Source organism: Uloborus diversus, chromosome 10 (genome assembly GCF_026930045.1).
Source record: "Uloborus diversus isolate 005 chromosome 10, Udiv.v.3.1, whole genome shotgun sequence".
Classification (NCBI taxonomy): Eukaryota; Metazoa; Arthropoda; class Arachnida; order Araneae; family Uloboridae; genus Uloborus; species Uloborus diversus.
In genome coordinates this window covers 58617369-58636720 of record NC_072740.1, presented here as the reverse complement: position 1 = coordinate 58636720, position 19352 = coordinate 58617369, and the positions used below count along the sequence as shown (strand labels likewise).

At 32.0% G+C, this 19352-nt stretch overlaps 1 protein-coding gene across 1 annotated transcript in view; it reads left to right on the top strand.

The window, feature by feature from the left end:
* Nucleotides 1–2889: 2889 nt before the first annotated feature.
* LOC129231014 (protein O-mannosyl-transferase TMTC2-like) overlaps nt 2890–19352 on the top strand; it is a gene marked incomplete at its 3' end in the record, with an annotated part of 66976 nt that continues 50513 nt past the window's right edge. Inside the window, exons 1-2 of the mRNA XM_054865260.1 lie at nt 2890–2912; nt 3352–3934. Coding sequence (XP_054721235.1) covers nt 2890–2912; nt 3352–3934 — 606 coding nt within the window. The remainder of the gene's footprint in view (nt 2913–3351; nt 3935–19352) is intronic.

Here is a 19352-nt window from a genome sequence, read left to right as displayed (position 1 = left end):
AGCTCCAGTCTCTATATTTCTAATTCCGATCGTATTTGGGAAGATGTATGAGGGCGCGAGATGTAGTTTTTTGGACAAACAACAGGAGATGTCTATTTATTCTTCGTGTTCGATAGTACACGATTCAATTAACTACCATTGAATCAACCCTTAGCAGTTTTAATGGAAGGGCTACACGAAGAATGTTCCTTTATGTCTTTTTCCCCTCCTTTCTCAAATAAATCTGCGAAGAAATATTCAATTACTTACGGTTCGGGTTTTAAGAATTTTGCCTTTCCTTTTAAGTAATTATTTATTCTTAACAATTTTATGGCATATTTTTTAACATGCATTCAAATGCTTCTTGGTTTATGAAACACCTGTCGTGTGTGAGTAATTGTTTTTAATATACAAAATCTATTTGTCTGACAATAGCCTTTTTTTTAAATAACATACCTGGAGTATGTTTTATTTTAATAAAATATCTGAGGTGTCGTATGCGAAACCTCAGTGTAACATGCATCTTCATATACGTATGTACGTCTAAAAGCATATAAAATATTTTAATAGGTATTTTAAAATCTTCTATTTTCTGAATCTTGATTATGTTTTGATGAAACGCTTTCCTGTCTAACATTTCAAAGGGTCAAAATCGAAACATATTAAAAAGCTACAAAAATCAGAGTAGAAAATCGCGGTATTTGAACTTTGACGGTATTTGAATACTTTTACTTTAGTCATACTTTGAGAAACAAAATTATTTATTAATTTATAATCATTTGAAAAATATTTAACTATATAAAATTCTAGATCGCGATTTAAACAATTATTGAGGAAAATTAGATGCCCCCCTCCATTTTATTTTCAAATTGGGTTTTTACAGCAAGCTTAAATAATTGAATGTAAGGCAATATTCTGTCAAAATGATGTAACATTTGGCATGAATATGGTGTTACCTAAATTAAAACTTTTGCCTCATAATTTTACAGATTTACCTTTTCTTTCTTTGTTTACAATAGCTATTTAATGCGCGGAATAATCTTACAACAAAATTCAATTCCCCTTAATTCATGACTAAACATGCATTTTCACTATAGTATAGGGTACCTGAGGTCCTAAAGTAAAAATTACTACCAGATACTAATTTTTAAAAATTCAGTCTTACTCTTTGTTTCTTCAAGAGCTTTTCAAACAGGTGTTTCTGGTTACATATAGTGTTTTCTGGCTTGTATTGTACTAATGTTCTCTACTTTCTCTATTTTTTGCTCGCCTTGTTACCCCCCCCCTCTCTCTCTCTCTCTCTCTCTCTCTCTCTCTCTATATATATATATATATATATATATATATATATACGTCTACTGCTTGAGTCGTTGTTTGAATAAGTATTGACTTAGACCAGTGTAGTCCAACCAACGACCTGAGGGCGCTATATATGACCAACAAAGCTGATCCATGTGGCCCGTCCTTGTGTTCAATATTACGGAATGAAAAATTTATTATAAAACCTTTCAAAACTACAGTTCATCTTCATTTGGTGTTATGAATGATTGTTGCAAATTTGAAGTCTAGTTTGTCGTAAACTGGTTTAAAAAAAAAAAATGGCAGGAAAGTCAGTATCAATAAAATAAGCATGTAGTTATGATGACAGAAAATTTTTTTTTGTAACTGTTTCTCATTTCCCTCGTTCTCCCATGCAATTTAGAAAAATAATAATAAATGCTATAATTAAATTCCACATTTTTTTCTGGCCCACGAAATTAATCTTAAAAGGAGGGGTGGCCAGCGGATAAAAAAAGTTGGGCACCACTGGCTTAGACGATAGTATTAGTTTAGATTTATTATAATTTTCTAGTATACTTTTTGCTCAATTCTTTTTAATTTCATAGATTTTCATTATCCTGAGTCGGCAATATAGTTGTTACGTTAAAAAAAATCTAATTCATATTATTTATTTATTTACTCCATTTAGTTTATGTAGTCGATTTCAACCACAGCACTATAGTAACCAAAGCAATGCTTCAAAATTCAATACGACTTTTTAATCTGCTAAATTCATAACGTTATATAGTACATTCTTTAAGCAAGAAAGACTAAATAGTTCTAATATAGAACAACCAAAAACTAAAAGCGAGCAACTAAGAAAATCACACAAAAGAGAAAAGGAAAAGAAAAGTAAAGGAAAAGAAAGGAATAAAAGCTACAATTGTTTCCTTGTGGTTTCGCCCAAAGTTGTTTTCGGCACGCCACAGAGTTCTCCGTTTTAGCTCTAAAACTTCGCGATCGAAAGTGGCTGAAACCATCAGACATTTGAAGGGATAGGCCGGAGCTGTCAGAGGTGGCATCAGAATAAGAATACAGTCTGATAGGAGGGAGGGGGGAGAGGTGTTCTCTTATGGATATTTTATGTGGATTTTCTGTCTGTTTGTGTGCCTGCTGCCGAGGGGAGGAAAGCAGAGGAACTTTTTACTACAACTTCGTGATCAGCTTAAGAAAGACCGAAAAGTGCTGTGGAGTATGAATGCTGCAGAACCATATGCATTTTTTCCGGAACTTGGCATTGTAATCATTTTTTCAGATAACAATTACGCACGCACTGAGTTGTCTATCTTAGTCACAGGAAACGATAAGTTTTGCACTAACATTTAAACGGGCTAAACAGAGAACTGAAACAATTTTTCTTCTTATTATTATTATTTTAATAGTCATGGGTTATTGACACAAAAACAGTGGAAATTATTTCCAGCACAATAGAATTTTTAAAATATATTTTTTTCCTCAGTTCGTTCAATAATTATCTTAATTCATCATTAGATTAATGATTATCCATTCATTTGTGTATAACAATTATCAAGGTGTTGTACCTAAGGAATATATAAAGATTTTAAAATTATTTTGACTCTTACGTAACTCATGGAATGTTACAAAGCGGAAAAGTAGGGTTTTAAAAAATCATTCTACTCATAAGGAAACTTTACAATTTTAGAATAAACATGAAATGAAACTGATTCCACATCTGTAAACATGTAGTTCAATTTCCAGAAAAGAAGTCATCCATACAAATTTAACACATTGGACATTTATGAGCTGAAAAAAGGTTGTACATTAAAATGATAATTTTTATAAATATAATGGGTATTATTATGAAATTTACTTCATCTGTTTTTTTTTAATTGTGGCTCCGATAAAATATGAAAAAAATATTAACCATATTTTAATTGATAGCATAATTTTGGATCAAAAACTTGCTTCCTACAATAATTTATATTTTTTTCTTGCATTTTGTGGCGTAAAGTAAAAATGATCTTCAGTTCGTCATTTTAAAAAAGTGTTTTGATTTGCTATTTTTTAACAAAATATTCCTTTTTCTTTCAGCCGAGCCATCAAAACGAACCAGGATATCTTGCCAACAACGCCTTTGACATCGTTGTTCAAAAACGATTTCTGGGGCACACCGCTGACACACAGCGGATCACACAAGTCGTACCGACCTATGTGCGTATTGACTTTTCGCCTAAACCACTGGTTGGGTGGCTTTGATCCTTGGGGATACCATCTCACGAATGTGCTGCTACACACCCTGGTATCTGCAGCCTTCACGAACCTGGCTGCCCAGATATTCCTGAAGAGCACATTGCCAATCCTTGTAGCTGGCTTGCTGTTTGCTGCTCACCCAATCCATACCGAAGCAGTGGCTGGAGTAGTGGGAAGAGCAGACGTAGGAGCCTGCCTTTTCTTTCTCTTGTGCATAATGTTTTATATCAAGTACTGTGAATACAGAAGCATACCAGATCTCTGTTCACGCAGATGGATTTACTTGTACGCATCACTGGCATGCGCAGCTTGTTCAATGTTAACCAAGGAGCATGGTGTCACTGTTCTTGCTGTGTGTGTTGTCTACGAGGTGCTCGTGTATCACAAGGTTGCCCTCAGAGAGCTTATCAACATGCCATTTAAGGTATTTGCTGCCATTTTGCAATCTTCCCTTTTAATGTTTTGTAATTGTTTTGCTAACAAATGAATGGTTGGATGTGAATGAATGTAAAACTTGATGTAGGGTGAAGGCGCCGTATTGTGTTCCCCTTAAAATTTTTGGAGATTGAGCAAAATATGGTATTCAGGCTTCAATACATGAAGACAATTAGTTTTCCGTTAAAAAAAAAAAAAAGTTTTGAAAGAATGCACTTTTACAAGAATTTAAAACGAGTATTCTAGATTTGTCCCCCCTCCAATACACTTTATAAAAGTGGTAATAAGGGTTTTAAAACAGGTAATACTTATAAATACAGATTAAGAGTTGCATTGAAGAAGAGCATCACAAATTGTGATTTTTTTGGAAAACATATTTAATTAAAAATAGTATGAGTGAACTTTCTCCAAAAGAGGGTCACACATGAAATTCCTTCTGTTCTTCTCCCCGGAACACGTCTTGTGTTGCCCTGAGGTGGATTGAGGGCAGTTGAGGGCAACATACCCATATTTCTACATGTTTGTTATCATTACAAAAAAACTCAGAATACTCTGAATTGCTCTTTTACTCGAACCTTGGTAGGGAACGAAAATGGGAACTTCTTATTTGTCAATATGGCTGCTTCTTACTCTAAGTGGAGTGAACCAAACATCGCAAATCGCTCAGAGCTTTCATTTTATAGCTTACTATAAATTAATATTTCAAATGCTACATACATTCTAATAAGCCAAAAAGAAGATTTACAAATTACGTTGTGAGCTAACTCACGTTTTGTGCTCCCAAACAGCAACGCAGTGTACTTGACTCATGAAACTTCACGAATAAATAGTAGTCTTGAAAGCAACCAATCTAAATATTACCGGTGACGACACATGGGGGGGGGGGGGCAAAATTGTGCCCAGAGACAAAATATGGAGTCTTCACGCTAAGTAATTCATTTTTACGTTATGCTAAGTAAATTACGTCTTTCAAAAGGCACATTTTACTAAAAATAGAAAATGTTTTAAGAACAAGAAAAATGAAAATAAAACCTTCAAGATGCGTCTTTGAAAAAAAAAGAAACGCTTTTAGTAGTGCTTCACGATTGCTATTTGTTTTAATTAACTGTAAACAATACTGAGCATAAAATAGCTTACACTAATAATTTAAAATGGTAATAAATATTTGCCACTCAGAAGTATTTTATTTCGCAGTGTTAATTGGCTGAGGTGTATAACATATACTGTAACTATTTCGCCGAGTACTCTACCATTGCAACACTGTTTGTACGGTTTTTTAATTTTATTTTTATCCTATGCCCGTCTGCGGCATTTTTGCCATTAATCAACAAGCCGCTCAATAAGATAAAGAAGTTTAAAACGTGAATTAAATTTAGTGTCCTTACATTTTTCACCCTAAAACATAAAAATAATGGGCAGGTCCTGAGATGATCACCGTTCATCTCAACCTATCGACACAGAAGACAGCAGGGTGAATACTTCAATACAAATCTATGCAGATATTGTTTATAAATACATGAAAAAACTATATATTATTAGCAAAATAAAATGAAAGAAATATTTTAAGTCAAAGCTTGTGAAAGTTTTGCACTATTTTTCTGAGTTTTGTATGTAAAATATTCTAAAACTGAAAACCAATATATTTCACAACAAAGAGTTTTGAACCTAATAATCGATACAGCTTAGATACGTGAAAATGTTTATTCTTGCGACCTCATTAAACAAATTTAATCTTTTTCTAGTTTTACGGAAATCGTACCACTAAAAAAAAATCTCAACGGAAAGAATTCGAATGCAACGCGAACTTTTTATGAACTAATGGTTGTTAAATGTAGGGCAATGTGGGGAAAGTGAAATAGATTTTGCAAAATGAAAAAATTGAAAATTACAGTATATGAAGAAAGATCATTATATTTAATAATAAAACGTGCATTGAAATATTTTTTTAGCAGTAAAATTGAGCCTTAAAAAAAATCACTTTTTTTTTTTTAATGGGGCAGAGTAAAAAATGAAATACTTTATATTCGGTTGTGGGTAATATTTTTGAACATAATAATGAGCAAATGAAAGGATAATTTATAAATGAAAATATAATGAAATAATATAGTAATAAATAAATTTATTAGTTATTACACGAGGAAAAATAAATGAGTGAATAAAATAGTGAATGAATGGGAAAGTATGTGTAAGAATAAATTAATAAGTGAATTATTAAATGAAGGAATGTAAATAAATTAGTTAATAAATGACGTAACTAATACGTAATTTAAAATACGTAAGTTATTTAGTAAATGGTTGAATGAGTAAACAAAATAAAAGTTTCACTTTGCTCCATTCACTTCGCCCCGCATGCACTTGACTTAATTGTGAAAAATATTAAAAATACAAATAAAGTAAACATTAACTAAATAAATACTGCACCGATTATTAGAAGGTCCCAATTAATATTTAAAATGTTAAAAACGAAAGCTTTATCATATAATATCAGAATAACTTTTGACTTGCAACAAAATATTAATATCCGAGTATCAATTTTTGAAAATTGGTTGTATTGTCGTAAGCTTTGATTTTCAGAGGTAAATTTTTCTTGACTGGAATATATTACATATGTAATAACGTAGTTGGAATACTACTAGGTAAGTGGCACTAAAAGCGGAGTAAATACTGCATTATTTCACTTTGCCCTGCTATTTCACTTTGCTACACATTCCCCTACTACTGTTAAAAAATGAAATATTTTTTTTCTTCTAACAGTAAAGATCACAGTTTCTCTAAAAGCAATACGTGAGTATGAAATGGAAATGAAATGTTTTTTTTTTCTCATCCCCATGTATTACAACGAGAATAAAACGTTAAAAGTTACTTTTTTGTTAACATGAAAGTTTATTTTCTAACACGTTTTTTTAATGGACTAATTCCTTCACTTAAAATACGACTTCGGAAAAAATTGTAAGTTTTAAACATAGATTTTCTGTATGTTTAATCTATATCATGATAGTAAGCATGAAATAAAAAATCATGAAAAGTGAGGATTTTTAATTTTAAAGTTATTTAAGACTGTTTCGACTAAGAACAAATTACTAAAGCATGAATTGCATTTGTCAAAAATGTAACCTACCCAAAACTACCAGCTTTGAATTATCTATCTCTTTGATATGTAATTTCAATCACAACACTCATTGTCATCCTTTTTCAGAGGATTTATTACTGAAAACCAATCACTTTAATTACATGCAACAGATCTTTTTCATTGAAAGAACACATAACCTAGAGCCATTCATTCGTGTGTACATGTTCCAAAAGTTCAGGCTATCTTTGAAAAGCGGGGGATCTTGCCGAGCAAAACGATTATTTACATTTATGGCAGAGAAAGGCAAGCAATAGAATAAGACCATAAAGTTGCACATGTGGTTCGAAAAGCTTTAATAATTAAGAAGCATCTGGTTTGGGCTCGATGTTTCTCTGTTTCCTTTATCATTTATTCATCTGGTGCCGATGGCTGTTTGCTACTTTATGCTAGTCTCACTTGTGGTTTCACAGACAAACATCACGGGAAACAAACGGTTGAACGATACAGAGAATCTAATATTGATGGCTTTGACTGAGCCTCGCACGCCACGGGGGACGTTGAAGTTTCCCAAATGAAAGAAATATTAAAATGGACTCGAATACTCTAGTTCACTCATGAGGAATTGGGGATAAATGATTAACACTGATAGTAGTTGGATATAGCTTATTAATTTATATAAAGAGATACAGTAGAGCGATCCGAACGTCAAAGATCCGAAGCATCAAAAATCCGAACGCATTCCCATGACATTTTAATACATTTTCTTTCATGTTAAGTAAACAATGAAAGATTATTAATTCAAGGTAAAAAAATGGAAGGGAAGGGGGGAGATAAGCCACGAAATATAAGGGGTCGTTCGCAGATTAGCAACACTTTCTTGTAATCGTTCAGCGTTCCTAGGGAAAAAACAGATCATTTGTGAGCAATCCCTAATAATTCAGTGGGCTTCCGAGATTCCGTAAATACATCTCATTAAATTGTCGATATCTTTCTAAATTTGTAAAATATTCAACTTAATTTTTTACGGCATCACCCTACCCAGCCCTAGTGCAGATGGAAACTGACTGTTTCAATGTCCAAAGGGTTCCAAAAGAAATTGGTATATAAGGTTGGGGGTAAACACCAGGTTTGGTAGATAGAGAGTGTTGAACGTGGTAAATACAATGTTTGTTTGCTTCATGGCACAACCCAGGGTTCTCCGTGACTACCACTTCGCGTGGCTTTGTCGGTTTCACGGGCCCCAATTATAAAGAACCAGCTACAGTAAGGTGTAGTACAATTTCCACAGGATCATTAATTCGTCAGTTTAAGACATGATTTACTGTCCAAATGGGTATTTTGTGAAAATTTGTAATTACATCACATTTGCCTGAAGAAGTATAGAATGCAGAAAAGCTACTTCAGCAACTTTTATTACGTTATTGCTCCTAAAAAAGGGCATAAAGCGTAAAAACTCTCTCAAAAAAGGAGCCGAAAACAAGTCTGTGTGCCAAAGTAGAATTTTGCGAAATAATTAAATTTTATAATCTCTAAAAAGTATATATATATATATATATATATATATATATATATATATATATATATATATATATATATATATATATATATATATATATTTATATATATATATATATATACACTTTTTTCGGCCATTTCCAACGCTAATTCACTTTGAGAAGTGCGTGGTCATTATAGGCACATATATTTATCATTTAGACTTCTTGTAACTCTGTTAAAATAATGAATTAAACGTCCTACCTAAGTCAATTCCTTATAAAATTTGGTTGATGTTGACTTTTTTTTTTTGCTTTGCGTAACATCTAGCGACCCTGGCCTCTTTTTACTTGTACATTCAATTCAGGAGGTGTTCTCCTTCATACACATTTGAGAAATTTTAAACTTGCTGGAACGGAAAAAAATATTAATCAAGGATCAAATGATCACGTGACGGTATTTAGGAAAAACATTAAATGCACAAATTGCAACTATTTGTTCAAAAACTATCCAAAACATATTGAGTTTGGGAATTAGGGGAAAATTATCAAACTAAGTCTATTTTCCTTCGACAATTTGCAAGAGAACTTAATATAAATAATCACTTTAAGACGTTCCTTATTTTCCAAGCATGCAAAAAAATATCTTGACTTGATTCGTATAAAAAAAGAATGTCTTTACAGGTACTAGGTTACATTTTGGCATCTCACATCCCATAATCTGGCACCAAGTCGAAAGCATCTCATAATCCGGCATGGGAGAATCCGGCAGGGAAGGACAGTGCAATGCGTATACAAAGTCTGCTAGCTTCGAAATCCGCCTGAAGAGCACTTCATTTCTCTATCGAATTTAGTGAATTGTTTTGTAACTAGTACTCCAGATCAATCTTTTGTACACCAAAGCAAAATGTTGTGTTCATCCCTTTCTATTATTTTCTCATGGCAAATTTTGATATTGATTTAAGTAGGCAATTCTAACTAACTTTTCACACTCTGAAAACATAATCTTGATTGTCTTGAAGAGACCTTAGAGCTTTTAATTTGTTGAAGTGGTAAATTTATTGAAGTGGCTTTTGGCATGATGGGACTGAAATTTCAGCATGCAACGTAAAAAGCAAAATGGAAGTGCTTCGGAGTGACGTCATAAATTGGCGTCATTAATCGCTAAGATGCATTACTGGACTCATTACTTCCAGTTTGGTGGTGTCATTCTCTATAGAAACAGTTCTTTAAACTAATGGATGTTGTGAGATATTTAAAGTGATTCTTCTCTCACTCGGAGGCATTTTTAATTGCATCTTTATTATACATTCCATTTAGTTATTGTTATAGCTGTTTCAATCGCATTTTCATTTGCATGCTGAGTGCCAAAGAAAAACATTATTATTAGTATTTTTAATCAGAAGTGTCGCGTTTATAACTGTTTTTCACTCGTTATTCTTATATGCACATAAATGTGGATGCAAGAACTATAAAAGGGGTACTCTTGTCGCATTGAGTTTTCTAATAGCATGGTGTTTGTGTTAAAGATGTCAGTTAACAGAAAGAAGAGCATGCATTTCATACTGTTCTTCAAACCTTTTGTGTTATATTACGAAATCCGGAAATTCACTAGTTAAATTCATTATATTCCGAGATAGGGTTTTGTTATACAGGGTAATTATAGTTAAAGTTCGGGTTTAAAAACTACTAGTCGGAATAACTTGATATATCACCAGAACAGTCGTGCAGTCATGGATTTGTTTGTCAAAAGAAATAAAATAATTTCAAAATGTGACAATAGAAGGCGCAGTGAGGGTTAAATTGCGGGTTAACACTTGGTACAAGCTTTTTCGCTAAAAGCTGCTAAAATTAGCTCGCAGTATCAGCGATTGTAAGTAAAAATTTCGAGTAAGAACGAGGCAAAAATATATCTATGTTACAGGAAAAAAGCTAAGGAATGAGTACATAACAATAAAACTGAGATCTGATAAGAAACAGCAATGTCAGGTTCATAAGAAAGAAACCCTTCAAAAACTTAAATGGAAAGGAAATTGCATTTTTTTACTATTTGAACATTTTTCCGCACATAGATAAAACCTACGTATGAAAAAAATGTGGTGGGGCTGTTCTTAAAAGATGCTATTTTGAGAATCCACTGATGGCGCTCCTGAAATATCAATTACGAACTTGATATTGACAATACAAGACAAACCTGTCCATTACTGGTTCGGTGCCTATATCTAGATATTTAGCTTATACTTAGTTTAGTAATATTTTTTTCAACAATTCGTCGTTATTTTAATAAATTAAAACTAAGCTGAGTAAGTTATAATTAAAACAAAATCAAAAAATTATGTTATAACTTGATCCATTAGTGTAGCTTTATCTTATCCCACATTGCGCACAAATTTTGCTTTGCTTATTGAGCTTACACTCTCATCTTTACTAAAAGTTCATACTTATTATGAACTCAACAAAAAAAAAAAAAAAAAAAACGACTGTCTGAAAAATTACTTCTAATAGCTGTACATGAGTTGCTAACAGTTTTTTTTATCCTGTTCAAACTTTGTCAATTGAAAAGTTGAAAAATTTCAATAAACTATCAAGTGTTTCAACCGTTTTGTTGAAAAAAAATATAAGTAAATAGAAAATGTTTTAAGCTGCTTTGTGTCAGAATGCACATATTTATTACAACTTAATTTATCTAGTGCCCACTGAACAATTGTTTTATCAACTATTTTTTCTCGCGTACTTCAAAGATCTTCAGAGATTGTATGGTTTGTTCCCTTAGCCATACTCAAAGGATAAAAATCATCCTCAGATATTAAGTATAAAAAAATAACTTTCCCCATCTAGTAAAAACAGGAACTGCAACGTCCCCCATATGAAAGAAAAATAAAACAATCGAATGGATATCGTTTAAAAAATGATAAATGTAAAAACAGTTCCTTGAATAAGCAAAAATCACTACCCTCCCCCTCTCGATGTAAAATCAACACTTTCTTCAATTAAATAGAATAAATACTCTTTAAAAAACAAAAACAATTATTTGCAATTTAAAATATTTCACCAAATGAATAAAAGATACAAAAAAAAAAATTAAAATTAATTTGAATTTTGACATCTTGAATTCAAATTATGTGTTTCGCAATCACGAGTGTGTGTATGTAGGCGTGTGTAGGGGGCATGTGTGTTTGTGTGTAGGGGGTATGTGTATGTGTGTGTAGGCATGTGTGTTTGTGTCTGTGTGCTGGCATAAGTGTGTGGGTATGAATGTGTGTGTGTGCGGGGGGTATGTGTGTATGTGTTTGTGTGTGTGTGTGTGTGTAGTTGTGTATGTATGCGCGTGTGTGTAGGACATGGATGCAACCTGGAGATGGCTTTCGCTATAGGAGCAGCATCGTGAGGAGCCGGTCGACGGTGATGGTGCGGAGGGTGGCGGTGGGAAAATAAAATGATAGCACGCCAAAAACAGTCAAATGAAAGCAATAAGCAATCGTGATTGCTCAATAAATCACATTAACAATAGTAAACAAATAATCACGCAACTGTATTGTTATGGCCAAGGTCGCCAAGCCACCAAGTTCCCGTAATCCAGCCGATCAGTGAGCGAACTCCGACCGATTAGTGGTCCCATCTTTGGAACGAAAACTTCATATATTTACCTAATTTGTTCTTTTCACCAAAGATAAAAAATCTTCCACTGCACTGATCTTGTGTGTACAGAACTACCCTGTTGTAATTTATCTGGACGAAAATAAAATTTATTTCGTCTTCAAATTCCACCATCTTTTCCTTTAATAATGTACTGATTAGTTTGATAATCCTTAAAGTATTTTTGCCATTGGTGCCAAAACTGAGATGGATTTGAACTGAGAAACAAATGTTATGTACGGTACTATCCGATCATTTGGTTAGGAAAACCTAAAGCACCGACTCAGTCACATGGTTTAACTACGAAGAAAAATACACGTTTTGCGTCAGCCTAGTGAAAGAAATCCGATTTCTTTCAGTACTTTACTTTAAAATATATCACTGGACCTAAAATCGTTGCTTTCAAGAAATGAAGGCTTCACTCACTCTCTCTACGTTTATCTATTCTCTATTGAAATGTAGGAAATTTCATTACAAAAAGCAGAGTTGGCTTTCTTATTGTCCTTTGGCAACGGGTTAAATATTTATTTCAATTCTCGCTCAACAATAGGTTAAAATAAATATTAATCATTTTGGAGATATTACCATCCAATGTTTGAATTACTTAATTAATTAACAAAAACGTTTCTGATTCGATCCATCGCGCTTCGAAACCATGCTTGCCACAACTTAATTACACACAAAAAATTTGATCAAAATCGGTCCAGCCGTTTAAAAGCCTTATGGTGACAAACGTCCGCACAGAAGATTTTTATATATTAAGATATATATCAACTTGTCCTCAGATTCTATATCTTAATGAAAGCAATAGTATATTACTTTAAATACAATTTTAAAATAAATATTTAAAGGCATTTTTTACAACATAATGAGTAACTGCTTTCACAATTTTCATTGAAAATAGAATAAGTGTTTCAAATTATATGTGCAATAATAAAAAAAGTAAGTGTTGGTTCTAGAGACTATTTTGTCACCAAGCTACAATTCATAGTGTTTTATTCGTCTTTTACTAGGAACACTTTTAATTATTGCCCCAAGTTGCCAGATTTGACACTGGAAAGTTGTGCTTCAGCAGTTTGTTCCGTCATGCAAAAGCATTAATTTAACTGTTGAAGTTAAAATTACTTAATAAAGAAGACAATTAAGCAACCCTCCCTATAGCAGCATAGCGTTGTTTTTTCACCTGATTACAATAATGTTTATCGGTCGTGTAATTAAAACCAATGTGTTTGTGCCAATATGAAAATTAAATGGAAAAGTAGAACTTAGTAAAACACTAATGTTAGTTTAAAAATTTTTCAGGAATATGCTAGTAGATTAGCAAAATAAAGTTATGACTGTTTCTAACTTTTCCGCATCCTTAAAAATGATAAAGACTTCCCAACAGTTTGAATTCAATGAATGCGACTTTTGAAAATTGATTATAACAATTTTTCCCAATAAAACAATTACTTAAGCTTGAGAACCAAAAAATTACATTGAAAATGAGATTGAGCTTTGTAAACTTTTGAAAATGCGTTAAAACAAAAGCATTTTATCAGGTTCATGATTTGCTCTTTCCCAGTAAACTGCCTTAAGGCACATAAAGGCACCATGAACATGAATTTACGAGGAATGATTAAAATTTCCCAACCATTCTCTAGTGCTTACTGACACTGTTGTCATGGAAACGAACATCTTGAGGGCCTGCTTCAGCAAGCCAAATGATACGAGCAAGAACATAACGTTATAATGGTTGTTATTACAAGAAATATAAATCGCTTGGCAGAGCGCATTACTGAAAATAATGCTTGGAATCTGGTGTCTTTGCAACTACGTGTGCGCAGGGCGTAATAGATATGCGGATATTTTGAGAGTATTTTCTTTATAGGACAATAAATGAATAACAGTAGGGGAAGGCTTGCTTGGGCATTTTCTCCCTACTGTATGCTTTGTATTTTATTTGGCTGGCTGTTTGATGAGTAGTTTTACCTGATAAATTTCTTTAGAAAGGAGGCTTTTTCAGTTTGAGTTTTAGTAAGTAGTTAAACATACTATGTAACATTATTTGAGAGTTTACTTTGAAACATCAATCATTTCCATTATTTGCTTATTGGGTAAAAATACCTACTTCATTTCTTAAAGAATTGAAGTTTTTAAATTAATTCTAATAATGCATGGTATCTGGTGTCTTCGCAACTGCGAATGCGCAGAGCGTAATAGATATGCGGATATTTTGAGAGTATTTTCTTTAAAGGACAATAAATGAATAACAGTTGGAGAAGGCTGCCTGGGATTTTTCTCCCTCCTATATGATTTGTATTTTATTTGGCTGGCTGTTTGGTGTGTAGTTTTACCAGATAAATTTCTTTCGAAAGAAGACTTTTTTATTGAGTTTTGTATTTTTACTAAGTAGCTAAAAATACTATATAACATTATTTGAAAGTATACTTTGAAACAGCAATCATTTTCTTTTTTTGTTTATTTTTTTAAAATATTTACTTTATTTCGTAATGAATTGAAGTTTTTAAATTATGGAATAATTCGAATCATTTATGTTTGCTGTCTTTAATGCATTTGTAAAGAAATGAAATTTTTGTATTTATTTAAACTTTAAAATATAATTTTGACAACGATTATATCAATAGCATATGCGATAAAACTGTGGAGAACTAAAATAAAACACCTTCTTATATCTCACCAACTTATTTGCCCTTTTGTAATTGAGATGCTAAGTCTAAGTTATTTAAAAACATGTATTAAAAACTGTCGTTAAAGTTCACACAAAAGTCACATCACATCACACGAGCTGATGTGTACATAACATGACTTCCTTTACGCCAATTTAATGATAATAGCGCCTTGGAATAAGTAAGAAAGCACTTTGCAATATTATTTTGTACATATGAATACGATTTTTTTTTTTGAAGTCGTTGAATTTTTATATCAAGCGATTACCACTCATAAAAACAACCAATTACCACTCCTGCTCCGGGCAGCCACATTTGACTGATAATAGCTACTTTGGCTAATTTCAATCACACTAGACTAGAAAAAAATATATAGTTGATTAAATTTAATTAATGAATTAATCTTTGAGAAAACCTGTATTGAAATCAAGCGTCGTCCACCACAAGTTTTAAAAATATTTTTTAACTTGAGTGAATGAATAAGAAGTGCTTCATTGATGGTGGAAAATTTAAACAATATTTATAAATATACGTATATAGGGAGAGTGTGAACTATAAGTAGGAAATGAAAAAGAAATCAAATGCCGTGTGATTGACTACACACTATAGATTAGACATTTGTTGTATAAAAAAGGGCTCACGTATCGAAAATTTGTGACTTTGAAAAAAAAACTTGGTACATCACTCTTTACATTCATGTATTGCTTAGTGTAATATGTGCAAAAGTTTTGAAAATACAATTTTTATTAGTCGGGTCCATCATTTTTACTCATCCTTTATTTTCTTATGCTAAAATCTGATTTCTTCGTATATCATATAAAATAACAGCTTCGAGCTTTAGGTAAATCGCTCTTAATTTGAATCATTTCAATGTCTTAAAAAAAAAAAGACTTTTATTGCTTATGTTTAAATTGCCTTCAGATGCTTAATTAATGGGGGAAGAGATCAATAGAGGCAACTGATTCTCCCCCCCCCCCGGTTTTGAGAAACATCGTTACACATATGTGCGTATGTAGTTTGCTGTTTTCCATTGTAATGTGCAATAGGGTGGGCCGAAATAAGCCGAAAATTTTTTTTTTTCGAAATCAATTTTTGGATAGCACGCAAAAGTTGCGTGATGAGCTAGTTAGCACTCACAAAAAATTTCTTAGATATTAAAAAATATCTAGCCGGCGCTATTTAACACTAAAAAACCGAAAAAAATGAGAAAAATGAATTTTTGTCGAAATTTTTTTAAAAAAACTAAATTCCAAATATTTTGCTGGAATGCCCCGAAAATGTTATATAATGAGCCAGTTCGAGCCCATAAAATGTTTCATTGGTTTTAATGAGCATTTAACCGCTCCTTTCCGACATCGAAAATTGGAGAAAAATGAAAAAAAATATTGATTTTCTTTTTAAAAAACCAATGTGAAAATTATTTTTCAAAATTAAATCATAGACTAATTAATTAAATAGCACTATAAATCATAGTAATTATTATCACGCAATAATATCATACGTTTTCTAGAATAACATATAAAGATAATAAAATTTTGAAAAAAATCTTCAAATTTGATTTATAATAAATACCTCATGCATAATGAATATTATTTTTTGGAATAATATTGTCCCTGTTATCAAATGATGGAAGCTATTTCCTAGCTTGAAGTTCGGCACGAATGTATCCATCTTGTGCAGTTTCACCACGAACTTATATTGCAGCTTCGGTTATTAGTTTCACACAACGTTTCACAACTTCTGTGTGACAGGGAAATTTCTCGAAACAGCTGTAGGCTGTTCTTCGCACATTTCTTTAAATTGTTGGTCTTTTAGATGCATAGTAAGAGGTAGCCCTGTTGCAACACAGTTTGCCCAATGAACTAAATCATTATAATCAATGGCTTCAAAATTGAGTTTAGGACGCTTAAAAAATCGCAACCATCCGAGCCCTTCGTCTTCTCTTTTCTAGAGTTCAGAATGCACCTAACAGCTAATTCCCGAATGTATTTTCTTGAGTCAAACAACATTGTCAACAGTAGCTGTTCAGGATGAGCGAAATATGCATTATTTGTTACCTTATCCACTTTTTCCAATAGCCATTTTTTTCACTGTCCTTTGATCAATTGGAAATTGTTTTTCTCTATCAGGGACTTTTCCTTTTTTTCTGCAATTACACGAATATAAATCTGCGCATTTGCAGGCACAAACATCAAACAAAGTCGTAGCCTCTGCTTTAAATTTGCCTAGCTTTGATTGTAAAAGTTGCGTTTTAAAATTTTTAGCATTTTTTGTTGCGCTATTATATTTAGAATAATAAGATAAAATCATGGTAATCACTCTTAATATCGAAACAAGGGGAAGGGAAGCACGCCTCCAAATATCAATAACTTTTTTTTGCAACTACAGCGGCTCCACTTGCTGAAGATGGTTGCTTACTTCCTTCTCCCTTTATTTGCATCTTAGTGATTTGATAACATCTGATAATGTCCTCATATGTTGGAAGAAATAAAGCGTCGGGAAGAGACAAATCTCTTTCCAGGTCCAAATAGAGGACTACTTGTGCTTGCTCGCGTTAATTTCTTTTTCGCACGTTTCTGCATAACAGTCGTGTTGTATACCAAAACAAAGATAATAATGTAATGACATTCGAAAAGTCTGGCTCCCGTTTAAAAGACTTCAGAGGATTCACATTTTTTTAATACTCAAGGGCTCTATTTGTCAAACATATATAAAATAGTTATAACATAATCTTAGGAATAATAGAAGCAGTTGAGCGCCGTTTATTATCCAGGAGAAACAATTGGAACCGAAGATTGAAAAATTAGCATCTTAAGTAACTATTTTTTATTTGAGTGTGTGCATTTTTAAAATTGGCGAACAAATGTCGCATAAAATTGATTGAATTTTCACCGTTTTTTCTAAGTAACGTATTGCGTAACATTTCAGTATTTACTTATTTTGAAACTACTTTTATTTATTTTTTTTTTTTTTTCAGTTTTCCCATGTGTCAGTCTTAAAGGAGCGTAGCTAAATATTCTACGAAATGTATAAAAGTCTTTGAGGATTTCAACTAATTCACTGACAGCTGCTTCTAATGTTTGCTGAAACTAGCTTCAAACTTTTATTTTTAACCCCCCCCCCTTTTCTTTTTTTGAAAAAAGTGCATTTTTGCCCTTTTTTTTCAGCTTTTCAAGGTCAAATAGCGCCGGCTAAATATTAAACAAATTTATCGAAATTTTTTATGGGTAATAACGGTTATATATAGCAACTTTTCCGCACTATCCAAAAACAGATTTCCAAAAAAAGTTTTTTCGGCCCGCCCTAATGTGCAATGAGCATAAACTTTCTAACTTCTGTAATAATGCGAAATGACCAATCTGGTACTTCAAACATACTATATAACGGTATCAGTAAGTTTTCTTTGACACAGCAATCATTTTTTTTATTTACTTAATGGATAAAAATTACTTCTTTCTTTCTTAATGAATAAAATTTTTTTATTTATTTTAAAATATACTATAAAATAAGATTACCATATAAATGGATTATCATGTAATGATAAATATCATCAATGCTTGCTCTCATTTTATTTAGGGAGAAATATCATTTTTGCAGTCATTTAAGTTTTAAAATATATTTTTGTCTAACAAAAACATCAATTATTCAAATTAAATACATAATCGATAAAAGAAAAGAGAATATTTTTTAAAACTTAAGTTAGGAGAAATAGTTAAAAGACATTAAATCAAGTTCCTCTGCTAATCTGATTACGAAATTATAATAGACTGAAATTGTGTCTTATTTTGCTTGACTGATGCCACAGAAACTACAACCGACTTAATAGCTTTTGTCAGAAGAGGAAATCTCATTAGTTCACAGCCTCAGGTTCCTTTCGGACATAATAGAGATAAAACCTTTTACAATTCATTGGTTTATTTGGTTCTTCTATACAGTTTCAATAAAGAGTTACTGTACTAAATAAATAAATACCTTTTTGCAGAAAAGTAAAGGAAACCTTAAATTCATTCCTGCAAATTGCCAAAAAAATAAAAAAGGGAATATTTATTAGTGATACTTAAAAATATTACTGTTAAAAGTGCAAAAACAGATATAGAACAGCAAACACGTTTTTCAGACACAAGGAGCTTCCTTTAAATATCAAAATATTAAAGCACTTGGAAGAAAAATACATCAGAAAAAAAAGATTCTGTCGGATGTTTTTTTTTCTGACAAAAAATTGAAACAGATTGTTTTGAGTTATAATATAGTTTCTTTAGATTGCATTTTCATTCAATTAGTAATCATATTTACATGATTATTTTATTGGTCATTTTATGTTTAAAAAAATGGATGTTTCAATATTTTGCAAATGCCCTCTTCCGTATTCGTTAACGCTACTAAATGAATACGATTTCTACCTTAACAATGATTTTAAACCTGTAATTTTGTTAACACATTATGTTTAAAAAAATACAGTTAAAAAAATAAAACAAGTTTTTATTTTTGAGTTTTTAATAAGAAGCAGTTCTCTACACTCTCCGTTGATTAAAAAAAATA